Source organism: Syzygium oleosum, unplaced genomic scaffold, assembly GCF_021117445.2.
Source record: "Syzygium oleosum isolate NSW1041296 unplaced genomic scaffold, Sole_v2.1 Sole_v2.06, whole genome shotgun sequence".
Lineage (NCBI taxonomy): Eukaryota > Viridiplantae > Streptophyta > Magnoliopsida > Myrtales > Myrtaceae > Syzygium > Syzygium oleosum.
In genome coordinates this window covers 11,126,092-11,150,068 of record NW_026607490.1, presented here as the reverse complement: position 1 = coordinate 11,150,068, position 23,977 = coordinate 11,126,092, and the positions used below count along the sequence as shown (strand labels likewise).

Sequence of the window (23,977 nt, the reverse complement as noted above, 5' to 3'; positions counted from 1 at the left end):
TGTTCAACATCTTCAAATCGTGTTGCTCCCACAGTAGTGACTACACGTCTGACGACGGCGGCTACAGGAGGAGGATATGCCCGAGCGATGAGGACCGAGGGTACTGGGTCGCCGAGCCCGGGATTGACCGCAAAGCGACGGACTTCATTGCCCGGTTCTACGCAAGCCAGGTCACGGATCCCGAGAGGCAGACTATTGCAGTTTGACGGCTATTGCTCTCTCTCACTCAGCATCTCTCACCATTCCATGCGTCTCTCCTGTAGAAACAGTTCATCAATCCTTTCCACGATTTTTTGGTATTTCTTTTAGAATAATGCTCTCACTGATGTCCTGTAGTTCACCATGAGTGTGCCTCATTTATAAGTTCATTACAATGACAAGAACAAATGTAACAGTGTAGCTTCTCCTTCTGAAAAATCCTTGTCCTCTACAGTTTGTGGCACTGGCAAGTTAACATGCCTCCGTCGGTCTCTAAACCTTCATGCTCGGTGCATAATCTCGTGAACGTTTTAATTGATAGATAGATGGTTGGAATCTAAATGACAAAAAATTGACAGACTGTGCACTACATTTAGTCCAGCCTGAATCAAGAACTCAGGTGAAACTTCGTGAATTTTCGTTAAGACTCTCGATCCAAGAGCTTCGCATCTAGAAATGCAATTCCAGAAATGGGAAGTCCTTAATCATGCAATGTTTCATTTATGAGTTTATAACCAGTGTTCTGAGTCCTCATATACCACTAAAGTTTTTCACAGCAATAGCACCTGTAGTTAAAATATGAAAGTGATTTTGGTGGTCACTTTTGAGTGGTAATCATTTAGCACAGCCATGAGAGTAGTCGAAGAGGCGTGAACATAGTCATTTTAAACGGCTAATAGCTATTATCAAGTCCTTCAAATAATTCAAAGAATTTATTAGCATTTAATATGGATTTATCGATAGAATGCAATTGATCACAAACATATTTAAAGTCACAACGATAAACAAGTAAAAGACTAATTTTCTTTCCGGGCATGTTGAAGTTGTCCAAGGAAATCAAGTTCAGAAGTCACCGAGCTCTGCTTGAAACCTCTTCTGAGAATGCGCTTGGGATCCAAGATTTTTTTAGGCGATCAGTATGCACTGTCTCTTCTATAAGGCAACCAAGTAAAAACCTAACCTTAAATCATAGACAATACTTGTGTCTTCCATTTCCATTGAGTTTCAACATAACAAAGTTTGCCGCGTTGATGTCGAAAGGAATGTGAATTTCGGTTTGAAGAAGAAGACAACATGGTTGCATCTATTTTTTTATATCCAAACAGAATAAGATCAACGTGTCCTTGCGTAGAAAGAGAGAATCAAGTCAATTAAGCACATACTTCATTAATACTTCCTACAGTACAAATAGAGAGAAATCACCTCCTATATTTTAACGGTGGAAATTAATATAAAGATAATACTTCGATCTACATGAAAACTAAAAAACAATTGATTGGCAAGCGCCTCGCCACGCTGATTTGTGAAGATTCAGCATTCTACTTATGCTGATTTTTTTGCAATTTGGTTTGTTCCTCCAATAAATTGGCTGGAGCTTACCTTTGAAAACGACACTGCATGCTTTGCAGTACATATAATTGGACATCGTACACACTGATCAGTTGTTCTCATCTTTCCTTTCAAGACTCTAAGCCATGTCTAGGTTCCCTCTTTTCTTGGGTCTCCTTTTTGGCATTATATTCCATCTCAATGTTCTCCATAACATGGAAAGAAAGAATTTCTCCGGACCGCATGTGCATGTGAGTATCACTGAGTTTCATGATAATGACTGTTTGAAATGAATTGCACAAAGTCTAAATGATTCAGGCTTACATTGTTACAGCCAGAGAGCTTCAGGATTAGTATCAGCAAACTTCTCAAGCAAACTTGTTTGTGTCCATAAAAGATAAAAGGCAGAAATATCCTTTATTTGATGCTTCCAAAATATAACTTTGTAGAAAAATTTCAGGACACATGCATACTTCTACATCACTGTAGATGAAGCCGAACCTCTTAGCCAAATGATAAGTGCGAATATAGCCAAAGTTAGGATGATGCAGGATTTTTCAATCTTTTCCCTAAAAGGACTGTTAGATTTTAGATATCGATAGCTTTTTGAAGTGCTAGATAGGTTAATAATTGCAATAACTAGAGTTTGATGACTAAAGGTCATTACTAACTCAAGAGCTAGATTTTTTAGCACAAATTATGCTGCAGGCAAAAGCACGGACGAGCAAAAGAAGAAAAACTAATCCGGCCTCGGCGACTTGGGGCTTCACAAAATTTCAGAGCAAGCAATAATGTGTTATAATTTCATATTCAATTGGCATTGGCACTGGAAGCTACCTGAAGGAAAAATGGATGCCCCGCCACAAATCCACGGAGTTCCGCCTAACCGGAAGTCACTTTGAGCTAGATGCAATTGTTTAATAGGAGGTCGCGGATTAGTAATGGCAAGATACCCATTTTGGGCAGGGAATAAACAGTCTAGTCCATTTCACTGCTAATATTTTACTGAATCATCCTATCACGCATGACATATTCTACCAACAATGTCGGTGAGAGAACGAAAAAGTGTGCTAGTTCTTGCACTATCTTTGTGATTTAAAAGGTTTAAGGCAAAATATTCAAGTTGCTTTGTGATGACACTGGAAAGTGAGTTGTCAAGTGAAAGAAGAAATGTTTGGCTTGGCTTGTAATGGGGAGGAACCTAATGCTCGTTGGGGTCCAGCTCAAAGGCCTACGAGCCAAGGCCAAAGCAACGCAAAGCGAAGCACACCCTCAAAGTGGCTCACAGTGACCCCTATGAGAAAGAAAAGGATTGGTGTTGGTGAAGGAGTGCTAGTTAGTGACTGCTTAAGAATTAAGTTTGGGCACTCACATGCTAATTCAGCAATTTTTAACTCAACCAGTCCAGGTTGTCTTCTGGATTCGATGTTAAGTAAAGTAAAAATCATTGTGATTGTGCCAGGCTCAAGAAAAAAGTCAAAACTTTTCTCAGGGTTCTGTTCCTTAGTGCTCTTTTGTTTTTTCCTGAAGAAGCAGAAAGTGTACTGTGGACCTGTTGCTTTTTGTGAGATTCCTCTGTTTAGGTTCTTCCTCCGAAGGTGCTTCCTTAGAACAGTTGGTTACCTTGAGGCCAACTATTTCAACGTGCCCCTATTTGATTTACTTATTTGATTGTCTGAATTACCAACTGTTGCTGATTGACAAACTAGAATACGAAGCCCAAGGGGTTGACGCAGCTGGATAAGCAATGAGCTAGGGCGTGTTTCGCCACGTCATGAGTTCGATCCCCTCCGTCCGTTGGGTGCTATCCATTCCTTGTCGGCCACCTGCATGGGCTTGCAGGGTGTTTATGGACACGGGCATAGTCGGGCGAAGCCCGGATGCCCCTTGTAATAAAAAAATAAACTAGAATGTGATTATTCTCTAATTTTGCAGCTTGGTCCGTTTGTGTCCCACAATCATGAATACCCAGAATGTTACGCCTCCGCAATACTGTTTTCGCTTAAAAAAAGCGCCAATTGCGAGCCTCTATGTTGAACCGAAGCCTGAATTGGTGAGCTCATATGGGAGTGATGAAGAGGTGCAATTCGGACTAGACCATATTGCATTGCATTGAGTTACTGCAATGTTCTTTCTTTATTTGTTCATACAATTCAGTTTCGAATTCTTTGCTTAGTTCAAGATTGTTCATCTGACATCTGAATTCAGTTCATGGGTGAACTTCTTTGGCTAATTACAGCACGAAACTTTCCCTTCGGAGGGATAAGAAAAAACAGCAGCCATTCATTTCCTTCATGAACTTTCCATGTAAGATCAGCATCATGGTTGGATGCTTAAGACAATTTCTCACAAGATTCTCAAGCTTGATCAAGCGCACACAGAAGGGAGGGCCTTCAAAACTTTCTGTATTTGAAAGAATCCGGTCAAGTTCTCGCCTTTATGTCGCCTTCCATGTCTTTTGATACATTTAATTATGTAATCTGCTATTAATCCGATCCTTCCTTTCACTACTTTTTTGAAGATCTCATCTTGCTTTAGCGCAAAACAATCCGCGCCCACACCATTAGAGCTCTTCACTTTTGATGATTAGGAGTCCCTTTAGGGGATGGGTGATGCTACGACAGAGAGTGTGAAAGATCATGTAGCTTTGTGGGGGCCTGAATTGATTTGGAAGATTATTGAATTGAGCCACCAATGATATGATCAAGAACAGCAAGTACAATTTACATGAGCTTTATGAAGTCGGGACTAGGAAAGATAGCATTAGTTGTCTCACACTGACATAGGATTCCTTCTCATTCAGAAGGACTAAGAATTATAGGCCTCTTATATATCTCAGGCTGATAAACATTCCATTTACTTCAAGAACTGATAAGACGGGAGTCATGGCCCAGGTGAGTTTTCTAGACATAAAATTATTTGCCCTTGGTGATGTGTGGAATCGGAATCGAACTTGTATTGTATGCCTAACTTCAAAAGTTATTTTACTTAACCATTTAGTCTAGAGTGATAAACTAAGCTGGCAATGCTTGTCGATTGGTAACTGGGAAAGGTCCACAATGGTAAAAGCAACAACCTACTATTCCCCTGTCCTTGAGAATTATGTTGGGAAAATCTCCTGATATATTTTGAAATTGACAAAACTATTCATGAGTGTTTTGTAAGTCTGATAAATGCTTTGAAGTATTTTGATTAAGGAAGTTATTCTTGGAAAAAAAAAACATATGGCAATCTTGTTCAGATTGTGAAATTACTTCGAGATAAGAAATTCATACTTTATACTACAGATGAAGAGGTTCAGATTTTATACTGCAGATGAAAAGGTTTAGACTTTATACTGCAGACGAAGATGTTCAAACTTTATACTGCAGATGAAGAGATTCAGACTTTACACCAGAGATGATGAACTATAGACACAAATTCAGAACGTAAGTCCAAAACGTAAAGTCCATAACGTGACACATATTTAAAACGTATATAATGGTTAGTAATCTGGCTTGTATTTCATACTTAAAATAAATTGATTGACTCAATCTTGAAGATTGTTTTGCAATGGTTTAATATGCAAAACATCTTGATTGATTGGCAATTAATCTCGAGACAAGCTATTTTCCAAGCGAAGAAGCTCTACTTATGGAAACCAAGACTTTGGTTGTATGGGTGACTAGATTTAGCGGAGATTTAGATTTTGTCCTCAATGGCTACGCAATCTTCTTGATACAGTTCTGTCCAATAGGTAGATTGGAAGACAATCCAGATTTGGCTGTTAAAACATTGGACTGTCCAACGGCTAGTTTGAAAGTGATGGAGTATAAAAGGAAACCAATATGTCGAGGAGTAGAAGTAAGAGACAAAATTCAGAATTTAGAATTTTAAAGTCTGAGCGATCTTCAATCTATATACTTATCTTTCGTAAACTTTAAAGTATAATCTTTGAAAAAGACTGAAAAGAGTGATTGAGTGAGATAGTGAGACCTATCATACATTGAGGATTATCACTCACAGTTGTAATTTCTTGATTGATCATTTAGTGGAATCCAGTCAGTAGGGTGTCAGCGTGGGAGAGTGGACGTACGCTTGATTTAAGCCGAACCATTATACATCTGTGTGCAAATTTTCTCTTCCCTAAAACTCCTTTTATTTATTTTATTGCACATTTATTTGTTTTCCATTCAAAGACTGATTAAAATCTGAAATCAATTACTTCCGCGTTAAAATTGTTCAAATAGTACTCAAACCACCTATCCACTTCTCTCTACGTGATATTAGCTAGTCTCTTCAAATTCAGCCGAGATTTTTTTGTAGGTAAGATGCTTTATCTTATACAGTGTTGTGTTAACTTCTTCAGTAGCTGAAAAGGACTAGGAGCGGGCACTCGAGTCGGGACCATGTGCCACATTCCTAACAATCGGAAGTTCCGAGGGGGACAAGGTGTATGTATCTTCAATAGGTTGTTCGGTGACCATCCAACTCTTAACTGCACTATATAAGCAGGAATTCTTGTCAGGTAAATTCAGAGGACGTTGTAGATGGGCTTCATGACCAATTTGTTTTACTACCTTCTCAATTTTCACTGGAGTGCAAATTGTACGACTGGAGATGCAGTTTATATTTCTCAGCCCTAAAAGAGCAAGCAGATTTTACAAATGCAAACACCCAGTACTGAAAAAATTTAGAAAAAGGAATAGAAAAACTGGCAAATCCATGCCTCCAAAGATTATATCTGACTTTCAAAGGTCTCATAAGATGTTATTCAGCATCTGCATTGAGACTGTTGAAACTCCCATGCTGCAGAGAAAAAGTTGCTTGCTGCCTTCTAGCTAAAAGGGATGGACCAGGAATACTGCCAAGAATGGAGTCAAGAATGATGGGTGAGACCCTGTAACTGTAAGCCCACAGGGCCATCAACTCATAAAGAGAGTCTGATCCACATGATATGGGGGTTGTTGCCTTGCCCCTGTTGACTGGGCAGCTTGGCTCATATTTTGGTCCCCCTCAACTCCAATCATTTAGTTTCAAACTGAAAGATGGTAGCCCATACTCGGTTCGTTCCACATTAAGAAAATAACTAATTAAAAGGCCATTAAGTCGCTCGGGCCCGTGTTAGAAACACGTTCAATCAGTGGATCTCGTGCGAGGGGGACATGCATGCCATACGTACATCGACCGAGCCTGCCCCGCCTGGCTTTTCTCGCGATTAGGAAATGGTCGAGCGGAACTTGAGTCGATCACAGATAGCTTGTTTAGTGCGAGAACTCGAGGATCGATGCGTTATTACTCGAGCTTCATCGTTCTCCTCGAGCGCAACTGGATGAAAAACTCGATCAAACAGCGGGACGAATCATACATTGAAGCATCCAAATCGTATTGATAACATTTGATTTTAATCTATGATGCGTTCGAGCTCGAAGTCGAATATATGACAAACTAAAATTGCTAATAAATGTCATGAAAAGTGAAAACTCGGATCATAGGAAGCTGAGATTGTATGACTCGCAAGGAGGAAAATGGGGAAGCTTAGGGCCTCAGCCCTGCGCTTTCTTCTCACTCAATCCAAGTTATTGCTCTTGGCCTTCATCAGATTTTGAGCTCTTCACAATTCACCGTACAGAAAGTAAATGCCCAGATCAGAAATTGGTGAATCCAGAAAGATTTCTTTCGGTTTAATATTAGGGATAATTGTCCGGGAAATCCTAAACCTATTCTACGACGACCTATTCAGTCCTACACCTTTCAATTAGGTCAATTTAGTCATAAACCTTTTAACGATTAGCCAATTTTGTGTAGTTATCAAATGCAATTCTATTTTTTTTTATTCTAAGAATAGAAATTTTGGGTCGTTACCAAACACTTTCAAATGCTTAAAAATTGTTCCCAGGTACGGAATAAAAAAAAATCATTTCTGAACAGAAATTGTTTTCGGGAATAGAATGGTTGCCAAATGCACTCTTAGAGAAGATCAATATAGGATTCCATAAACTTCATTTTTTTTTATGAAATCAGAGATTCTTTCTCTTATTGATTTAAAATTATCCCAAAATAAAATTTACATCACATTAAAACCATGACAACAGAACCATGTAGAATTATGTTGCGATTGAGTATTTGTACAGTACAAGATGGTTACTGGCGATCATCGTTTAGCATTGATCGATGTCAACATGATATAACGATCACATGAAATATCTTTTCATGCCTACATGAATTCGTCTTGACTAAGTTTTAGTTCCACATGAAATATTTTATTAACCATTATTGTTAAAAATATTATGAATAATGCCTACAAGTATAGTATTTCCTCAATATCTTCCTAAGTTAAGGTGCACATATGTACAGATGAACATGTTCTGTTTTCTTCGAACGAACAACCACAAACATTGCACGAGTGACTTCGTATATTATAGTGCAAGGAGCATCGATTATATATATTATTCTAATTTTCCTTATGATCTAAATTAAGGTTGATGTTTATATAACTTAATTAGCATCACCCCTAAGGTACTCCTCGTTTTAATTAACTTTGGTTTAAACCCTAAGGAACGAATAATCAAATTGGAGGCAATGTCAACATATTGGAATGCCAAACAGAAGGAACTTAAGGAGGGGCCACTTCCTCTGCTTTATGAGACAAGAATCACATTTTTTTTGCAACCAAAATGTCCAATTGAAGCATCCAATAATAATTATTTTAGGAATGAGAGGACTTTATTTTTTTTTTTGGAAAAATAATGAGCAGAAATAAATTCAAGGGTAGGTACTAGTTTTGAGGCCCCGTCACCATCAGCATCCCTGTCTCCTTTTTGCACTTGGAAGGGGCACCCCATGCATCATCTTATTTTTCGCGAGGAATAAATGAAATGTAAGAACAACATTGACAATAGAATTGATGAAAAAACAATATGCAAAATGAGGAAAAGATGTTGGGTAACTCTAGTTTAGTCCTCTAAATTGTAACTTTGTTATGATTTCGTCGTCTGACTTTGGTTTAGCAATGAATTCCTCTAATTCTCTCGATTATTACGGTCAAGTATTTCCATTATGAATCGTTATAAACACACTCAAATTACTTGTTTGCAACACATACGTCGCGAGCACATACACACAAAGAGGCAACAATGGTAGCCGGGACAAGTTTGCTTATCTTAATTCTGGCCAAAAGAAATTCACCTAAAATAATTTGTACCACCTCAAAAATTAGAATTTCAGTTTTATTATATTTGACGAATATGTCTTCATTTTTATTAGGAAAAAAACTATAAAAATTCCCAAACCGTGTCTATTGTGACACATTTACTTTAAATTATTTTTTGCCATATAAAAAATCCCCAAACTATATCCACCGTGACACATTTATTCAAAACTTTTTTTCGTGACAACAAAAATCCCAAACTTATACCTGTATGACATATTTATCATTCATCAAAATTCAGTCAAATAATTTTTCAGTCAAAACGACGCCATATTTATTTCATGTAAGCAACGTGTTTGCCTTCCACGAAGGCATTCTTTTAATGAGGCCGTGATATGTCACAATGTGCATAATTTACTATTTTTTGGTGACTTTTTCCCTTTTTTATTTTTACTGGTCGTTTGGTTCAGTCTCCCTCGAATTGGAATCTCTGGTGGTCTCCACTCTGTCAAACTGAAGAGGACAATGAACATTAGGAAAGAAACAGATGTCGGATGCATCAAAACAAAATTAACAAAAAAAAGGGTCTCTCAGATCCTAATACAATTACAAAAAATTAAAAAGAGCAAGTGAGTTTTTATTTAATTAACATTTAAACCCATGAAAAAAAATATTTTCTGTTTATTCTTTCTAAGTTGTCACTTGTAAAAAAACAAAAATGAAAAGGATGAATATCCACACAAACTAACAAACCAAACCGACCAATCGATTCAACTCCTATGTAGCACGCAAATTTGACTACATGTGAAACCCTAGTATTTAATTTATCGTGTTCATATTCATATGGTCATTTAAATATACGAATTATTCTCTAGAAACCGTGAACCATAATCATTTATCACTGACCCACTGTCAGATATTTTCCCTTTTTCTCTGAACCCGAAATTACATTATTTAATTTTTTGGGATTAAAATAATGAAATTACGTAAAATCGGATAAGGGGGGATGCACTGTTTTTTTTTTTTTTACCATCTTGATTAAAGCTCACTCCTTTCGATGTGTTCAAACCTAGACAATTTCGTATTTTGAGGAAGGCCCAGAAACAATTAAAAAATAAATAGATATATCTTTTTTTAGGATTAATTCCAAAAAATAAACATCAATTTACCTTGAGTGACAATTTTAATCCGAACTTTTTTTTATTTCGATAAAAATAATCAATTTTTACTCGAATCCAAAATCTAGCTCCCGTGATGTGAAATTTTCAAATTGTCTATGCCAGATTTGGGATCTAAGCCAAAATTAGCGATTTTTTATGAGACAAAAAATAATTCGGACTAAAATCGTTACTCAGGATAAAGTTGATGTTTTCTTTTTTTGAAATTAGGCCTATTTTTTATTTAAAAAAAAAGAGAGAAAAAGAAAACCGAGGAAGCAAGACACTGACTCGGACTTTATTCTTGGTTCGTTTATTTTATCAACTTATTATTGAAGAAAAGAAGCTGCAAACTTGCCCGAATTAAGACGCTAAATAAAAAATTGTTAAATTATTGTTTTGGGCGGCTTTACGAAGCAAGCGACGGTTTATTGTCCACCTCAAATGATTAAAATCACCGGCACTATTAAAAAAATATTTATCTTCTCGATCTTAGTGCAAATTTATATATATATTTTTTGTTTGTGTATTTCATTAAAAAATTTATTTATATGATTTCGGGCTCATGAAGCGAGGTTCGCTTGGGTTGTTATTTTATTTGATTTTTCATATTTAAAGTTATGTTCTTAAACGAAATATTCGCCCCCCACCTTCCCTTATTGAAAGGGCTGTTCGAGGGAGTCTTCGTTTGCCCCAGCAAATCATGTGCTCACCCACATGCCTCGTGTAAATTATTGATTCAAAATTCGAAGTTGTATATGTGTGTGTGTGTGTGTGTGGGGCATTATTAGTAGAGGCCAAGCATATAAGTTGCGAGTCAAATTTTATTCTTTCATGAGGTCATTGCACATCTAATTGCACAAGTTTTTTTTTTTTTATGAGAACGGACACCATCGAGGTAGGACATATGAGTTGAGAGGCGTACAGTACTCACACGGCTTGCGTCGGCCGAGTTGAAAAATAATAAAGCGGAAAAGAGAATTGTGAAATTTCCATATATTTTGATGTACATATTAATAAGGAATACATCAATCTAATTGTAGATTTTATTAGATAACTATTCTAAGATAATATCTTCATCAAGATATGCACGATCAAAGGGAGATATATGTCCAATACACGTGCAATTTTGAGAGATACGGATAATTAACAAAATTATCAAAATATCTCTAACAATGGACATTATCCTAGATAAAACCCTAATAATTTCTAACATCCCCTCACAAACTCAAAATGACAAAATCGGCTTGAGTTTGAATTCAAGTCAAACAACGTGCTATTGCTGAGATGTGGCGGCGTTCGGCGGCCATTTGTGGCGAAGCTTCTAGATCTAGCTAGTCTGAGAGCAGGGAGCCTGATGGTAGTATTAGCTTCTCAAAACGACGTGACGACGCGCGAAAGGTCGAGAATTGGAAGGGAAACAGCAAGCAGCCAATGCCGCTGGCTTGCAAAATAGTAATTGAGCGAAGCAGCCTATACGGTTAGCGTGGTAACATTAAGCTCCTAGCGCTTCTACAATATAAATATTGTTCCCCCACCAAGATATTTCTGCTCGGCTAATGGAGATTAAATTAATAGCAAGTGATAAGGCTAGTAAACTTCCTAGTGTACTTTCGGTCCAGCATGGACTTTTCTTGACACGGGTCTTAGAATAATTACAAGCTAGAAATGGTCATCTTCAGTTAGCAAATCTCAATTATCCTAGTCAAGAAATTGCTCATTTCATCACAGCACGGGGAAAGACGTGCAATTTAACTTTCACACATGAGACAAATTATTGGTTGAAAAGGCAATTTCAACACGTAACACGTGATGCTTGAAAGAGAGAGGTTTACAAAGGACAAAAGTTGGGTTGTGAAGATATTTTCACAAATTCATTTATGTGTGCAATTTCAACACTTACATTTCAACTCTTGATAATGAACTGAAATGGGAAAGAAGCTGTCTAGTTTATCATATAGCCTCATCTTTTTGGTTTAGAGAAAACACTTGGCACATAGTAATCGATTTGGCATTCCCCGGGATGCCGTATTGTTTGTAAGTACTTATGACTTTTCAATTGATCGATTGCATTTGATATAGAATGTATTTTGTTTCAAACACACTTCTAGTTTTCTATTACCATAATTTTTATTTTTATTTTTCTATGAAAAAATATAGTTTTCAAGCGCACTTAAATACAAGGAAAAAGTTATTTTCTAATTATTCTAATTCAGACGGCTCACCATAAAAAATTTCGTAAGTATTTATGACTTTTCAATTGATCGATTGCATATATTTGGTACAATATAGGATTTGTTTGGTTTCAAACACAATTCTAGTTTTTTTTACCATAAAAAATTTATTTTTCAAAGAAACAATATAGTTTTTAAGCGTACTTATATACAAGGAAAAGTTGTTTTCCAATTATTCTAATCAAACGGCTTACCATAAAAAATTTTGTAAGTACTGATGACTTTTCAATCAATCGATTACATTTATCTGGTGCAATATATGATTTGTTTGGTTTCAAACACACTTCTAGTTTTCTGTTAACATAAAAACGATTTTATTTTTCTATGAAACAATATAGTTTTTAAGCAGACTTAAATACAAGGAAAAAGTTATTTTCTAATTACTTTGATTCAGACAGCTCACCATAAATGTCTTTTAATAGCAATAGAGGTAATTCTAATTCAGAAGAGGCACGGATTAGGACATCATAAGGAAACATTCATCTTTATGAGAAAGTATTTGAAGGATGAAATCACTTATGATTATCTCAGATGTGGAGTTTCTAATCGATCAATCGCTTACTGTTCACATCACAAGTGAATGAGTCAGTCGTTCCACAACTTTATACCCAAAATTGCAATCACCATTTTACATGTTTAAAACAAGAAACAACCTCCAATTTTTGCTTCTACAATGTATTTTTCATGACATAGAATGACACACTTCATGTATCTCCATTTCTTTTTCTTTAATTCATCAGAAAACTAACTTCGCGTTGAAGGCGAAGATTGAAGAAGGGGTTCACGTGTAGGTCTCTGTGTGGGAGCGTGCACCATGTGCCATCTGCGGTTGACCCAACTTTCTTACACAATATAGAAAGAAAAAAAAAATTTGAACAGCAAGTGATCATTGATTAGCTCGTCTCACGGATCTTGTCTCTCTCTCTCCTTCTTCTTCTCTCCGCTCTTTCACTTTGTGCTGTGTTCTTATATAAGCTCCCTCCACGACCAAGCCTTGAGACTTCAGTCTTCGTGACTTGCCACAGAAATTTACCAAACAGAGAGCCCAAGAGAGCACAGCACGGCAACAGCAGCAGCAGCAGCAACCTCAGAGGCACCAAAAATGGCTTCTTGGAAGAAAACCATCACATCCCCGTTTCGGAAAGCCTGCACTTTCTTCAACCAGAGCCCCTCCCGAGACAAGAAGTCCCACCAAGGTCCGCATATCTTCGCACCATTTCAATCCCCATCTCGTCTAAACCCGTACACCCTAGAAAACGAGAGAGACTGTGCGCTTCCCATGTGATTTTGTGTACTGATGCGTTTCTTGTGGCGTCTTGTTCGTCTTGCAGAGCACGAGAAGCGGATAAACATGACGAACTTGCAGGGCGACGTGATGGCCTGCGCTTACGAGGACGTCCAAGTGATGTGGTCGATCCTGGACAAGTCCAAGGCCATCACATGCGACTGAACAAGAAGGATCTCAAAGAAAAGCTCCGATCTCCGCACCACCTTGAGCTGCCAATTTCTATTGTAGATATGATCAAGGGAAGGTGTTTAATTATAATTATAAGGGCAGGTTTTGAGAGACCCCCTCCATTGTAATTTTGATGATGTGGGGTTTCGCAGGAAGAAGTTTAGCAGTTGTTTGGAGTTTGATTAAGCTTTGTAATTTTGGTTTCAATCTTCTTCTTCTTTTTTTTCCTGTTGAGTCAGGTTGTCATGATCTCTATAGGGAATCCCCATGATTAATGATAATGTCATGGCGAGATTTAATGGAAAGGTCTCACTTTCAATCGTGCTCCGATTATAAAGTAGCGTTTCCTCCTTCACTTCCCTCTATTTTGATATTTTTTTTGGGGGATTATTGCTTGCTTAATTTTGATATTAGAACTTATAAATCCTCAATGCTTTTTGATATTAATGTTTTAATTGCACCGACCACGTTTTCTCCCCTTTGCCTTGATGCTTATCCACCACCACCACGCACCGACCACAATCACCTCCTATAATTGTTCCGATGGAAGTGAAAATTCGGTACATGGCCTCTTGTCTTGGAAGTGGAGGAAGAAGAAGAGTCAATGGGATTTTTATGAAAAACACGAAATTTTTGTGGACAATATTCGCTTGAAACGGGATGTGTTTGGTCCCCACATACGCTTCACCTAAATTCTTTGGCTATTAACACACCTCACTCAGGTTTCACGCACATGGGAACTTTATTTGAAGCTTGTCCCTCCAATAAGAAGGGGGCAAATTACACATTGGCCCCAAACTTTTAGGATTTTTCTAAATTGCCTCCCGACGTTTCAATATATACATTTTGCCCCCCGAACTCTTAAAATTCGGTTGTGATGTATCCGCTGATGTTGGTTCCGACCAAATTTTGCTTGGTGTTTTGACCACGTGATGACACGTGGCTACATACTGAGAGCGAATTAGTCATATAAGCACATACGCATAAAAGTAGGATAATTCATAAACATATTTCATGTGAGTGCAATGATTAAATTACCAGTAAGAATTTGGCTAGAGTTAACGCTACATGTCCTTCATAAATGGTTCTGAAATATACTTTTGCATAATCCATATATTTTCTCTCACATATATGGATGACATATGATCAATTTGCCTTCCATAACTAATTAAGTGTAGAACGTGGTCAAATATATGACAAAAATTTGATTGGAGTCAACATCAAGGAACAAATTGTCGCCGATTTCAAAAGTCAAAGCGCAAATTGCAAAAATTGAAACATCAGGAGATAATTTGCCACAATCCCAATAAACTTAGCATAATGAAATTCTTCTAATGAAGGTCCCATTCCGGTATGAGATCTTTTAGGCGGACTCAAGTTTGGAGGACACTCCACTCATGTTGCATTGGGTCGGATCGTGTGTACGCACCGCGTGTGCCTTACCAGGAATCCGATGACGACCAATGAATAGAGGATATGTGATCGCATGTTGTTTGCGATTTAGTAAGTTTTGGAGTTTTCAAGTATTATCATAAACATTTAATCGACGGATGATTTGTTGCGCAAGACCCCACACAATCGATAAGTGTGTATGGCCAAGAGTTCAATGAAGGAGGAGATCATTATGAGAGGACCACTAAGTGTCCCTTTCATTAAGAACTCGGGAGGGAAAAAGTAGTTCATAATCAATCAGATTCCTCAAACTTTTTGTCGTTGCTTCTGTATCTACTTTCATCTTATCGACTTCCATCGTGTTGGATAAGATCTTCCTGGATATGAAAATTTATTTATTTATTTATATGACTGCCTTTCATTTTGTCTAAGTTCGGGAGATTTCATCAGGGCTAGGAAAAAAAAATCTGCTTTCCATAGTACCTCAAAGTGAAAGTAAGATTCCCCCACCAGATGCATAGGATATCCCTTCCATATCTCATGGATAATAAAAAAAAAATATTGTGACAAAAGAAAAAATCTGACATATTATTCCGATATAACAAGGTCTAAAGGTAAATCGTGCTCTAAGATAGACTCATCACTGTTCGTCGTAGCTCCAAATCTTATTGCTCACTCTTCTTAGTAATCGACAGTACCGCGTCTAGCCTTTTCTCTCCTCAATCGCGCCTCATTCTCTTCGTATGGCTATTCCTGAATTCGCGATTTTACATCCAAAATCTTACTGCGCGTGACGAATAGTGTTAAGAAAGATTATTTCTAACAGGAGTAATTTCCACTATGTACTCCAACTTCAATCCATTTTCGCGGGTTTTATTTTTCTTTTTGTTATTATTATTATTATCATCTTTTTTTTTTTGTTCTTGTGGCTTTCTGGCATCCCAAAACCTAGTTTCAATAGATGGATATAATAGCTGCTGTGCTTTAAACCAAGCCCAAATGAAAGATCCTTGAGTGAAGGAGGTGACTAGGCCCAGTTTTATGTTTGTCTATCAGGCCTGCCTTGGCTCATATGACTCTCACTCTTCCTTCTTTCAAAAAAATGGGAGTGAAGTATCCTTAGACAAGCCTCTTGATCATGATCATCACCCGTTTAAAAAATACTATTTCCACATGCGATCCCAAATGCACTGTCGCGACGTGTTTCCATGTCCAATCAATCTCCCGAATAATGGAAACATTCCTATAGATCATGAACATACAGTGGATCAGGTGCATACACACAGCTCGTTCATAGTAATCCCTCCATTGTGCATGGAAGATCCTGAAGGTCTGCTCTATTTAATAGTGGTTATCATCAAGCTGTTGGAACGGGGATCATGGAGTAGATATCAATTTTTACGCGGGCCGGTTTGCTCAACGCCACCAATGTCCACAGGCAGAGGAGGAGCAGGAAGTCGCTGGTCAAAATTCAAGTACGACGGAAGAGCAAAAGGCTGTCAAAATCCTCACATAGGTGATCGTATGGATAGGTCGCTGCAAAATTTATTGGATGTAAATTTGAGTCGCAATTTTCCCGTACATATGCAATAACTTGAAGAGCCACACGGATAGTAGTGGTAAGAAAAAGATTTTTTCCTTTGCTTACGCAGTGTTGAAGTACTCTCTCTGTTTCTCTCTCGTTCTCTCTTGAAGACCCTAACTCTTTATTGAGGATTCGAGAAAATTAAGGCCTTTAAGTATCTCACTCCTCTTACGAATTTAATTGGATCTAATTCACTGTATCAATAACGAAAATATGGAATAGGTGTAAATTACTGTTAACATTATTATTTCTGAGTTCGTTAATGTAGAAAAAGAACATTCAATTTGCCACTTAAAAACAGATGTACATTCTTCTTAGTCTATTTAATCTAAGAAAGCATATATTCCAAATAGTAAATTTTTGTTGGAATATTTAGTATTTAATTATCGTCGTCATCTAAAAACTTAAAACTTTACAGCAATTGATCCTGATCCCGACAAAATTTTAAATTTTTTTTATGGTATTAGAGCAGAAGCCAAAGTCTAGCCTAAGCGTGAGAGGGAGTGTTAGTACATTTATAGGTTAAATGGTGCATTCGTCTAATAGCTTGAACTTTTAAAAACAATTGGCCTTGCCCACAAAATTTTTCACAGCGTCAGAGTATAGGTCGTAAGTCCAAATTTTTCTAAAAGATTAAGGTTTTAGAGTGGTTGGTTATGATCCACAAACAGACAAATTGTAAACTTCGATTTACATTTCTTTTATGTCTGATACATTTAACAATTTTTTCTTTAGTTTTTAGACAGCCTTGGAAAAATTAGTCTTTCCATTGATTTTTAGAGTTCCATTTCAAAATAAACCATAGTAAAGAGAAACCATTTCATAGTAATTGAAGGTCGTCCATTTACCACAGAGCTCTATTCATGTCATACTTTGTTAAATGAATGTTCTTGGAGGGTTGAAAATGGAGATAAAACCAAATTGTTGTCCTATGTTTGAAAAGTGTAACACACGAGTCCAAACCGAAGCATTTATAGTGAAAATTTATCAGGTCAATTGTTGATGTAAGGAAACACATGGATGAACAATACCTTATGCAGGCATTCAAGCTGGTTACATAATGAGAAGGGATATAGTGAAAATACTAAATTTTTAAAAAATTAATATAGCACGTAAAGATTTTGATCCATTTTTTAAAATATAATTTTAATTGTCATGAGAAAGAAAGATGGGAGATTTATGGAGCTCTTGATAATTGCTTTGGATTCGAATTAAAAAGTGAGAGATTCATTAGTTGTTTATCTTTCATTTTAATTATCGTAGATCACGATTTCGTCCGTCTATAGTTGTGTATGATCGCAGGGTTATTCTATATATAAACATGGTTCTTAAAAACTCGAGGACCACTGGGTTTTGCTTAACTAACAGTGACAATCTTTCCATCCAATGATGCTCATGTAAAGTGGGCAAACAGGTGAAGTTTAGCTAGGACCTCAACTTCAAAAAGTTACTTCCAATGGTAATTAATCCCAGAGCGAAAGTAAATACTGTAGTGAACACGAGGCGCTAGAGGACCACGTGAATTAAAGAGAAGAACTAAAGTAAAAGCATGATGAAAGGGGGATAAGCGAGAAAGAAGAAAAGAAAAGTTCAAGAACAAAAGTACCCGGCAATCAAATGCACTCAAAAAATCTCCAGATGTTCTTCGAATTCTTTCCACATTTCTACTGTTGTCTGTCCATGTGTTGTAGTGTAATGATTTTCTCCAAGTTGCAAAAACTGTAAAAGGATTCAGCAGTTTTAGGACTGTGTATTATAACCCATGTCATCATCATCATCATCATCAATTTGACATAAGACTGTACATCTCTGTATGATTGGTCTCCTCTCTTCGATGAGAAGACAATCTGGAAAATGGAAAAAAATTGTCCTGAATGCTAACATCTGTCAGCTCTTGTGATCTTCAATCTCTTGACGGTGGTCATGAACATCCTATGGAAGCCATTAATGGACAAACTGTGAGGAATTCTGGTCGTAAAATGCAAAAAGGGTGAATAAATTGGAAAAGTAATCAGAACTTGTATGGGATGATCGAACTCACTCCCATGGAACATCTCCAACCATCATCCAATCTCCTTCTCTGTCTTCATAGGTCAAAACATGGAAACTTTTGGCATGATCGGCTCTATCTCCATTAGGACCTGCACATTTTGGTTTTAAGGTTAATGCCATCTTTCAAGAACCCAAGGAAGAAACTCATTTTCAGATGCACAGATTGATATAACTGCTCCCAAAAACAAAAACCCATTTCTTGTTTCTTTCTAATAATGTGTAACACTTACAAGTAATTGGGGTTTTGAACATGTTGGCTAGAGTTGATACGAGCTCATCATAATTCTGAAGAGCTAGCAGGTCAAGCTTCCTTCCAATTGGGACACCTTCCATGTACACCTTGACAAACAAAGAATCCCTCCTCCTATCGCTATTATTATTATGTACATTATTGACATTGGTATCAGCTTTGCCTGCAACAGCAAGTGTGGTTCTCAGGTGGGACTTGATGGGTGGCCAGTCTTGCCTTTGTTCCCTAAAATCGAAATTATGTTAGAAAATGACATCGCGTTCAATTTCAAAAAGATCCTATTGTTGATTTTCTTATAATGCACTTCAAATATAAGCCGAAAACGTTTGGTGAACGATGACTTTAATTGTCCGCTAATTTCCAGAAACCACAAAAAGAAGGAATCTTTATATACATTTCCAACTACACCTTTGGCATCTGATTCTCTCTCTTCTCAGATGCTAAAAACATGCAATAAAAGATAACCAGGAAATTCCAATAAGAACTGAAAAGAAATCTGAAATCTGTCATGGGGATGATGGGAAGCAACAATTTGGAAGACGACGACGATCAATTCAACTAATAAATCAAATCACACCTCTGCTTCGAAACCAAAGGGTCAGTCCCATTATCTTTCTGGGCATCAGGAGAGATTATACTGAGTCCAAGCCTCAGATCAGTGTTGAGATCTCCTCTTCTTGTTCTTCCTCTTCTCGTTGATGATGAGCACCCGCTGTTGCAGCTGGAATACTGGCACATTGTAGAAGCAAAGGAGAGAGAGGCTCGAAGATGGTTCTTGTGCTTGCTGCTATCAACTGAGGAAGGTGAAGATGACGACGAAGACGACGAAGGTGAGTAATCTTTAGCTGAAGCTCTTCCCATTCTTTCTTTCTTTCTTTTCTTTCTTTTTGGGTGGGAAGTTTTTGTTGAGGAACGAACAAAAGAAAGCTTGAAGCAACGGGAAACCAAATGTGAGAAAGCCGCCACCTTCGGCCTATTTATAAACCATGCACTCGCGGTCACCGATAGGGGCGTGTATAGATGTGTATGTGTGGGGCACGTATGTCAGAGAGAGAGGAGAGAGAGAGAGAGAGAGAGAGAGAGAGAGAGAGAGAGAGAGAGAGAGAGAGAGAGAGAGGGGACGTTCGGTTGGGTGTAGTGATGGTGGCAGACATGTCCATGGGGACATGTAGGTGGCTTTTCTTTGTTAAGTTGATTTTGGGACATTGATTGTTTATGCTTCTGTTTGAGTTTGGCCTCTTGGTTTTAGACCGTGATTATGACTATTAGGACTAGCAAAGAATAGTGAGTGCATTGCTATTTTAGGGCTCAATTCAGAGTGTTGAGCCAACCCTAATACCTTGGCTCACTAATGCTGATGTGGTCCTCTTCTTGAGGCAAATTGTTTGCAGGAATCAGGTGCCAGATTTGGTCAGCACCACATACATGAATGTGTACAATTACTTTTTTTTTGTCCTTATAAGAAATTCCTTGTACTCAAAGCATCGTTGATATCATGCTAGCATATGTAATTAATGACTCAACACGAAACATTTGGATTGAGGCAAGAAAAAGGAATACCGAAGCGGCGATCTTGTGTGTGTGTATTTGCTTATGTATCTCTTTGGAATGTCTTTCCCGCACTATGAAAAGTCTCGAGCCACAGGATTTGGACGCACCTACAATTGGACCTGTTACATGCACTCCACACACTCGTCCATATGCTCTATGCTTGAACGGCATCTATATGACGAACCTACGCGAAGCTTGTGGAACATCTCTTGAAAGTATTGCTCTAGCGGCGATCTTTTGAGTTTGTTTCAACTGATGTATCACTTAATCACCTCTTTCCCGCATCGTGAAATTTGAGGAATTGCAAGGCAAGACAATGGACTTAATACGTATCAAAAGGTGTATGTATGTATACCATGAACTTATTGCCTACAACATAGAATGCTGATTCAAGTTTAACAATCTTCCTAATTCTCATGAACAACACGAAATGTTACTAACAAACTCATAACTATAATAAAATCTAGCCAAGGTCTCGGTCGTAATTAGCAATACCTAATTGCACGAATTGAATGGACTTATTTGCTCATTTGCCAATTTTGTTCTGAAACATCATACCAAACCTAATTTACTTGTCCCTTCGCTTGAGGACTACTAAAACAGATGAAAAGCGAAAGATGAGATAACACTTCTGTCTTCCCCAGCTTAGGATAAAGTCTCAGGGAATTAATACAGTGCTTGACCCAAAGAAGCTAACTTTAGCACAATCGATGCAAATCAACTTTTGTCCCGGCCACTAACTGATCCCATCTCTCTAAATGTTGCAAAATCTTATTAATATTCTCTGTCTAGTCTTATAAAATAATTAAATTAGGAGGTTGAGTAGTCAGGTAAAATTTGCATTAATGGAAAATTTGATTGCATAATTGCAATAGTGAATCCTATTTAGAAATTAGTTAATTTTAGTAACGTGTGAGTTAATCGGGCAATAATTTAAAAGATGGATTTATGTAATTGTTTTTAGGCATTGTCATGAAGAAAAGTATCACTTCCTTTCATGCAAAAGGAAAAGTAACGGGACCTCTACTATTTCATGAATTATCGTCTCATCATCCAGTATATAATTGTTCATGAGACGGGTCTCTACGAGATTTCAGCGTTACATAAATAACAAAAAAGGGTCGTCGTCGCGGATTGAGTTTTCCCGTTACGATCGCTATCAAGCGGTGGTGACCCGAACACATGCATTGTATTGGTACTATTCTCAAAGAAAAGATGATTCTTTTCATCTTGTATCATTCAACATTATTGTACATTGGTTTTGCTTGATTTAGTGCAAAAGTTGGAGAATAGAGCGAGGCACAATGTCACACATTGAAGTGGCAATGTCACTGTCAATGACCCCTCTCGCTCTTTTGATGGGGAAACAACTTTGCCCGGTTTTCCGTTTAGCCTCAATTCCTCTCTCTCTCTCTCTCTCTCTTCAAATGAATTCATGTTCAAGTCCAAGATTACTTCCTCTTTTTCTATGATAGAACCATGGATTTTATTTCATGAAAATATGATAAAACCATGTGCAAAGTAATCAATGTCCTTTTGGATGTCAAGAAGAGAATTCCCATAAAAAAAAAAAGTTGTGAGCAAGAGTTGATAATTACATCTTGTATCAGAAATCAGAAAAATAAAATATATTTAATTAAAATAAGGTCAAATATATATGTGTATAATATCATGAATTATATATAGTTTATAATCCACGACAGTGCATATCGATTGCTCTCCCGTGGTTGTAATGATTACATGGCTTAATATTGTCAAACACCCTGTTGAAATATCTAGGGACAACCTACCAGCCAAATTTCTTTAGAATATAGGTTGGTCTGATCTTGAAGAGCAAATCACATTTATTTAAATATAATTATATGACTGGAGACATTGTTATCAAAGTAAACATGAGTATTACGTAATCTCTTTCTAGTAGAATTCCCTACGGTCATCGTCTTAAAACTGATTACGCAACCATTTATTCAAAAAGTTTGTCTAGCACTTGCAATTTTCAACAATGGTTAAGATTAACATTCGAAATTAGTCTTCAATTTCTTTTGTGATTGCTCGTAAATTAAGATAACGATTTTATTTCGGATATGAATTTCGAAAAATGCGAGTTGTTAAGTGGCTTGAAAAACAATCCAAAAGTGGGTGGGAGACAAAGAGAAGCTTAAAGGAGTCACCCATGCTAAGGAAGGCCAGGCAGTTTCTCTCTTCTGTCCTCTCTATTGTCCCACGCTTTCCTTAATTCAAAACTACTCTTGCTTACGAGCACGAGTCGATTTGATTAAGTCAATTGCAAAAAATAATTTCTCTTTCCTCTCTTCACTAAAGAACAATAGTCCACGAAGGGTTGGATTTAGGCCTAATGAGAGAATGAATTTTTTCAGCAGATAGTCAGATTTTTCGTAAATATAGTAATAACGAGAGTTAATATCACGAAAAGTCTCGGATTGATACATTTGTGATAAATTTATCACAAATTAATTTTTTGACCATAAAAAAATCAAACTTGCATACTTTTGACAAATTTGCCTTAACTTAATTTTTTGATCATCAAAAACTCAATATTGGTACATTTGTGACAAATTTACCCTCTCCTAGTTTTTCGTTAAATTGGATTAATATTACGAAAAATCACAAACATATATATTTGTGATATACAGAGGGTAAAACCTCAAATTAATACATCTGTCAACTGTCACGTGTCATCCAACTTAGCAATTTGACGATAAAATTTAAAAGAAATTAACGGAGGGTAAATTTGTCACAAGCGTACTGATTTTGGGTTTTTAGTGGTCAAAAAATAAGTTTGTGGTAAATTTATCACATGTGTATCAATTTGAGGTTTTCTCGTGATATTAATCCTACTAATAATGATGGTGATTTATCATTACACGAGTAAATTATTCGGTGTCCGTGCACGGTTTGCTACGAAGTGTGACGAGGAATTATTGCCCTTTTTCTTTGACTACCTTTTTTACAACCGCAGGAATATAATGATTATATTATAATCATAAAAATATATAGAGAATTATATTATATGCATATTTAATCCTCATAAGAACAGATTGGAGAGGCATATGCTTGTGTTTTGAACTCGGCTCCTTTCTTTTCTTTTGTTTAAATCACGTGACACATAGATCCAACTGTCATGTCACTCACAATCACGATTCATCATATCTGAAGAAAATTGTAATATTATGGATTGTCGATAACCGAAGGACGGTCGAATCTAGTCCTTTCTACCACACCCTCTTTTAGTTTTCTTTATATTATTTTTATTATATTGTTCTTGCTGCTCCTTCTTTGCAAGGAATCAGATAAATGTGGCCTCGCTTGCGCTGGTAACTTCGACGGAGCACAAATTAAGGATTCTTTTTCCATCGACCACTTTTCTATTTGGTTCCAACCACGCACAAACTATATAAGATGTAATTAAATCATGTGAAGAGATCTAGTCCGTCCCTTATGGGTCAAAGCATATCAATTTGTGTAGGTTTCGAGTTAAGTCGTATAGAGCTTGCATTTTCCTTTTCATGATTCCATATCGTATTTGAGTCATCTTCTCAAGGAGTGTTAAGAATCGCCGTCTTTACTTGGGATGAGTTTACCAGGTTGGAAAGAAAATATTATGTGAATCCCCCTTGAATATC

The 23,977-nt window shown here is 37.1% G+C and overlaps 2 protein-coding genes across 3 annotated transcripts; one reads left to right on the top strand and one right to left on the bottom strand.

Moving 5' to 3' along the window:
- The first annotated feature begins 12,842 nt into the window (after window positions 1-12,842).
- On the top strand, window positions 12,843-13,858 carry LOC115693050 (uncharacterized). Its single transcript, XM_030620024.2, has 2 exons — window positions 12,843-13,243; window positions 13,379-13,858. Exons 1-2 carry the CDS (start codon window positions 13,150-13,152, stop codon window positions 13,495-13,497), a joined length of 213 nt encoding a protein of 70 aa, XP_030475884.1. The 5' UTR covers window positions 12,843-13,149; the 3' UTR covers window positions 13,498-13,858.
- A 4,240-nt stretch (window positions 13,859-18,098) lies between these two features.
- LOC115693044 (auxin-responsive protein IAA31) lies at window positions 18,099-19,855 on the bottom strand. 2 transcript variants are annotated; one of them, XR_008816865.1, is made up of 5 exons: window positions 19,360-19,855; window positions 18,763-19,007; window positions 18,522-18,621; window positions 18,286-18,412; window positions 18,099-18,199 (listed from the first exon to the last, which is right to left on the bottom strand). XR_008816865.1 is itself a non-coding variant. In XM_030620017.2 (4 exons), the coding sequence occupies exons 1-4, from the start codon at window positions 19,641-19,643 to the stop codon at window positions 18,358-18,360; spliced, it is 684 nt and encodes a 227-aa protein (XP_030475877.1). In that variant the 5' UTR covers window positions 19,644-19,855; the 3' UTR covers window positions 18,099-18,357. The 2 variants fall into 2 exon arrangements, 1 of the variants encoding a protein (XP_030475877.1); XM_030620017.2 differs by having other exon boundaries at window positions 18,099-18,412.
- Window positions 19,856-23,977: the final 4,122 nt, after the last annotated feature.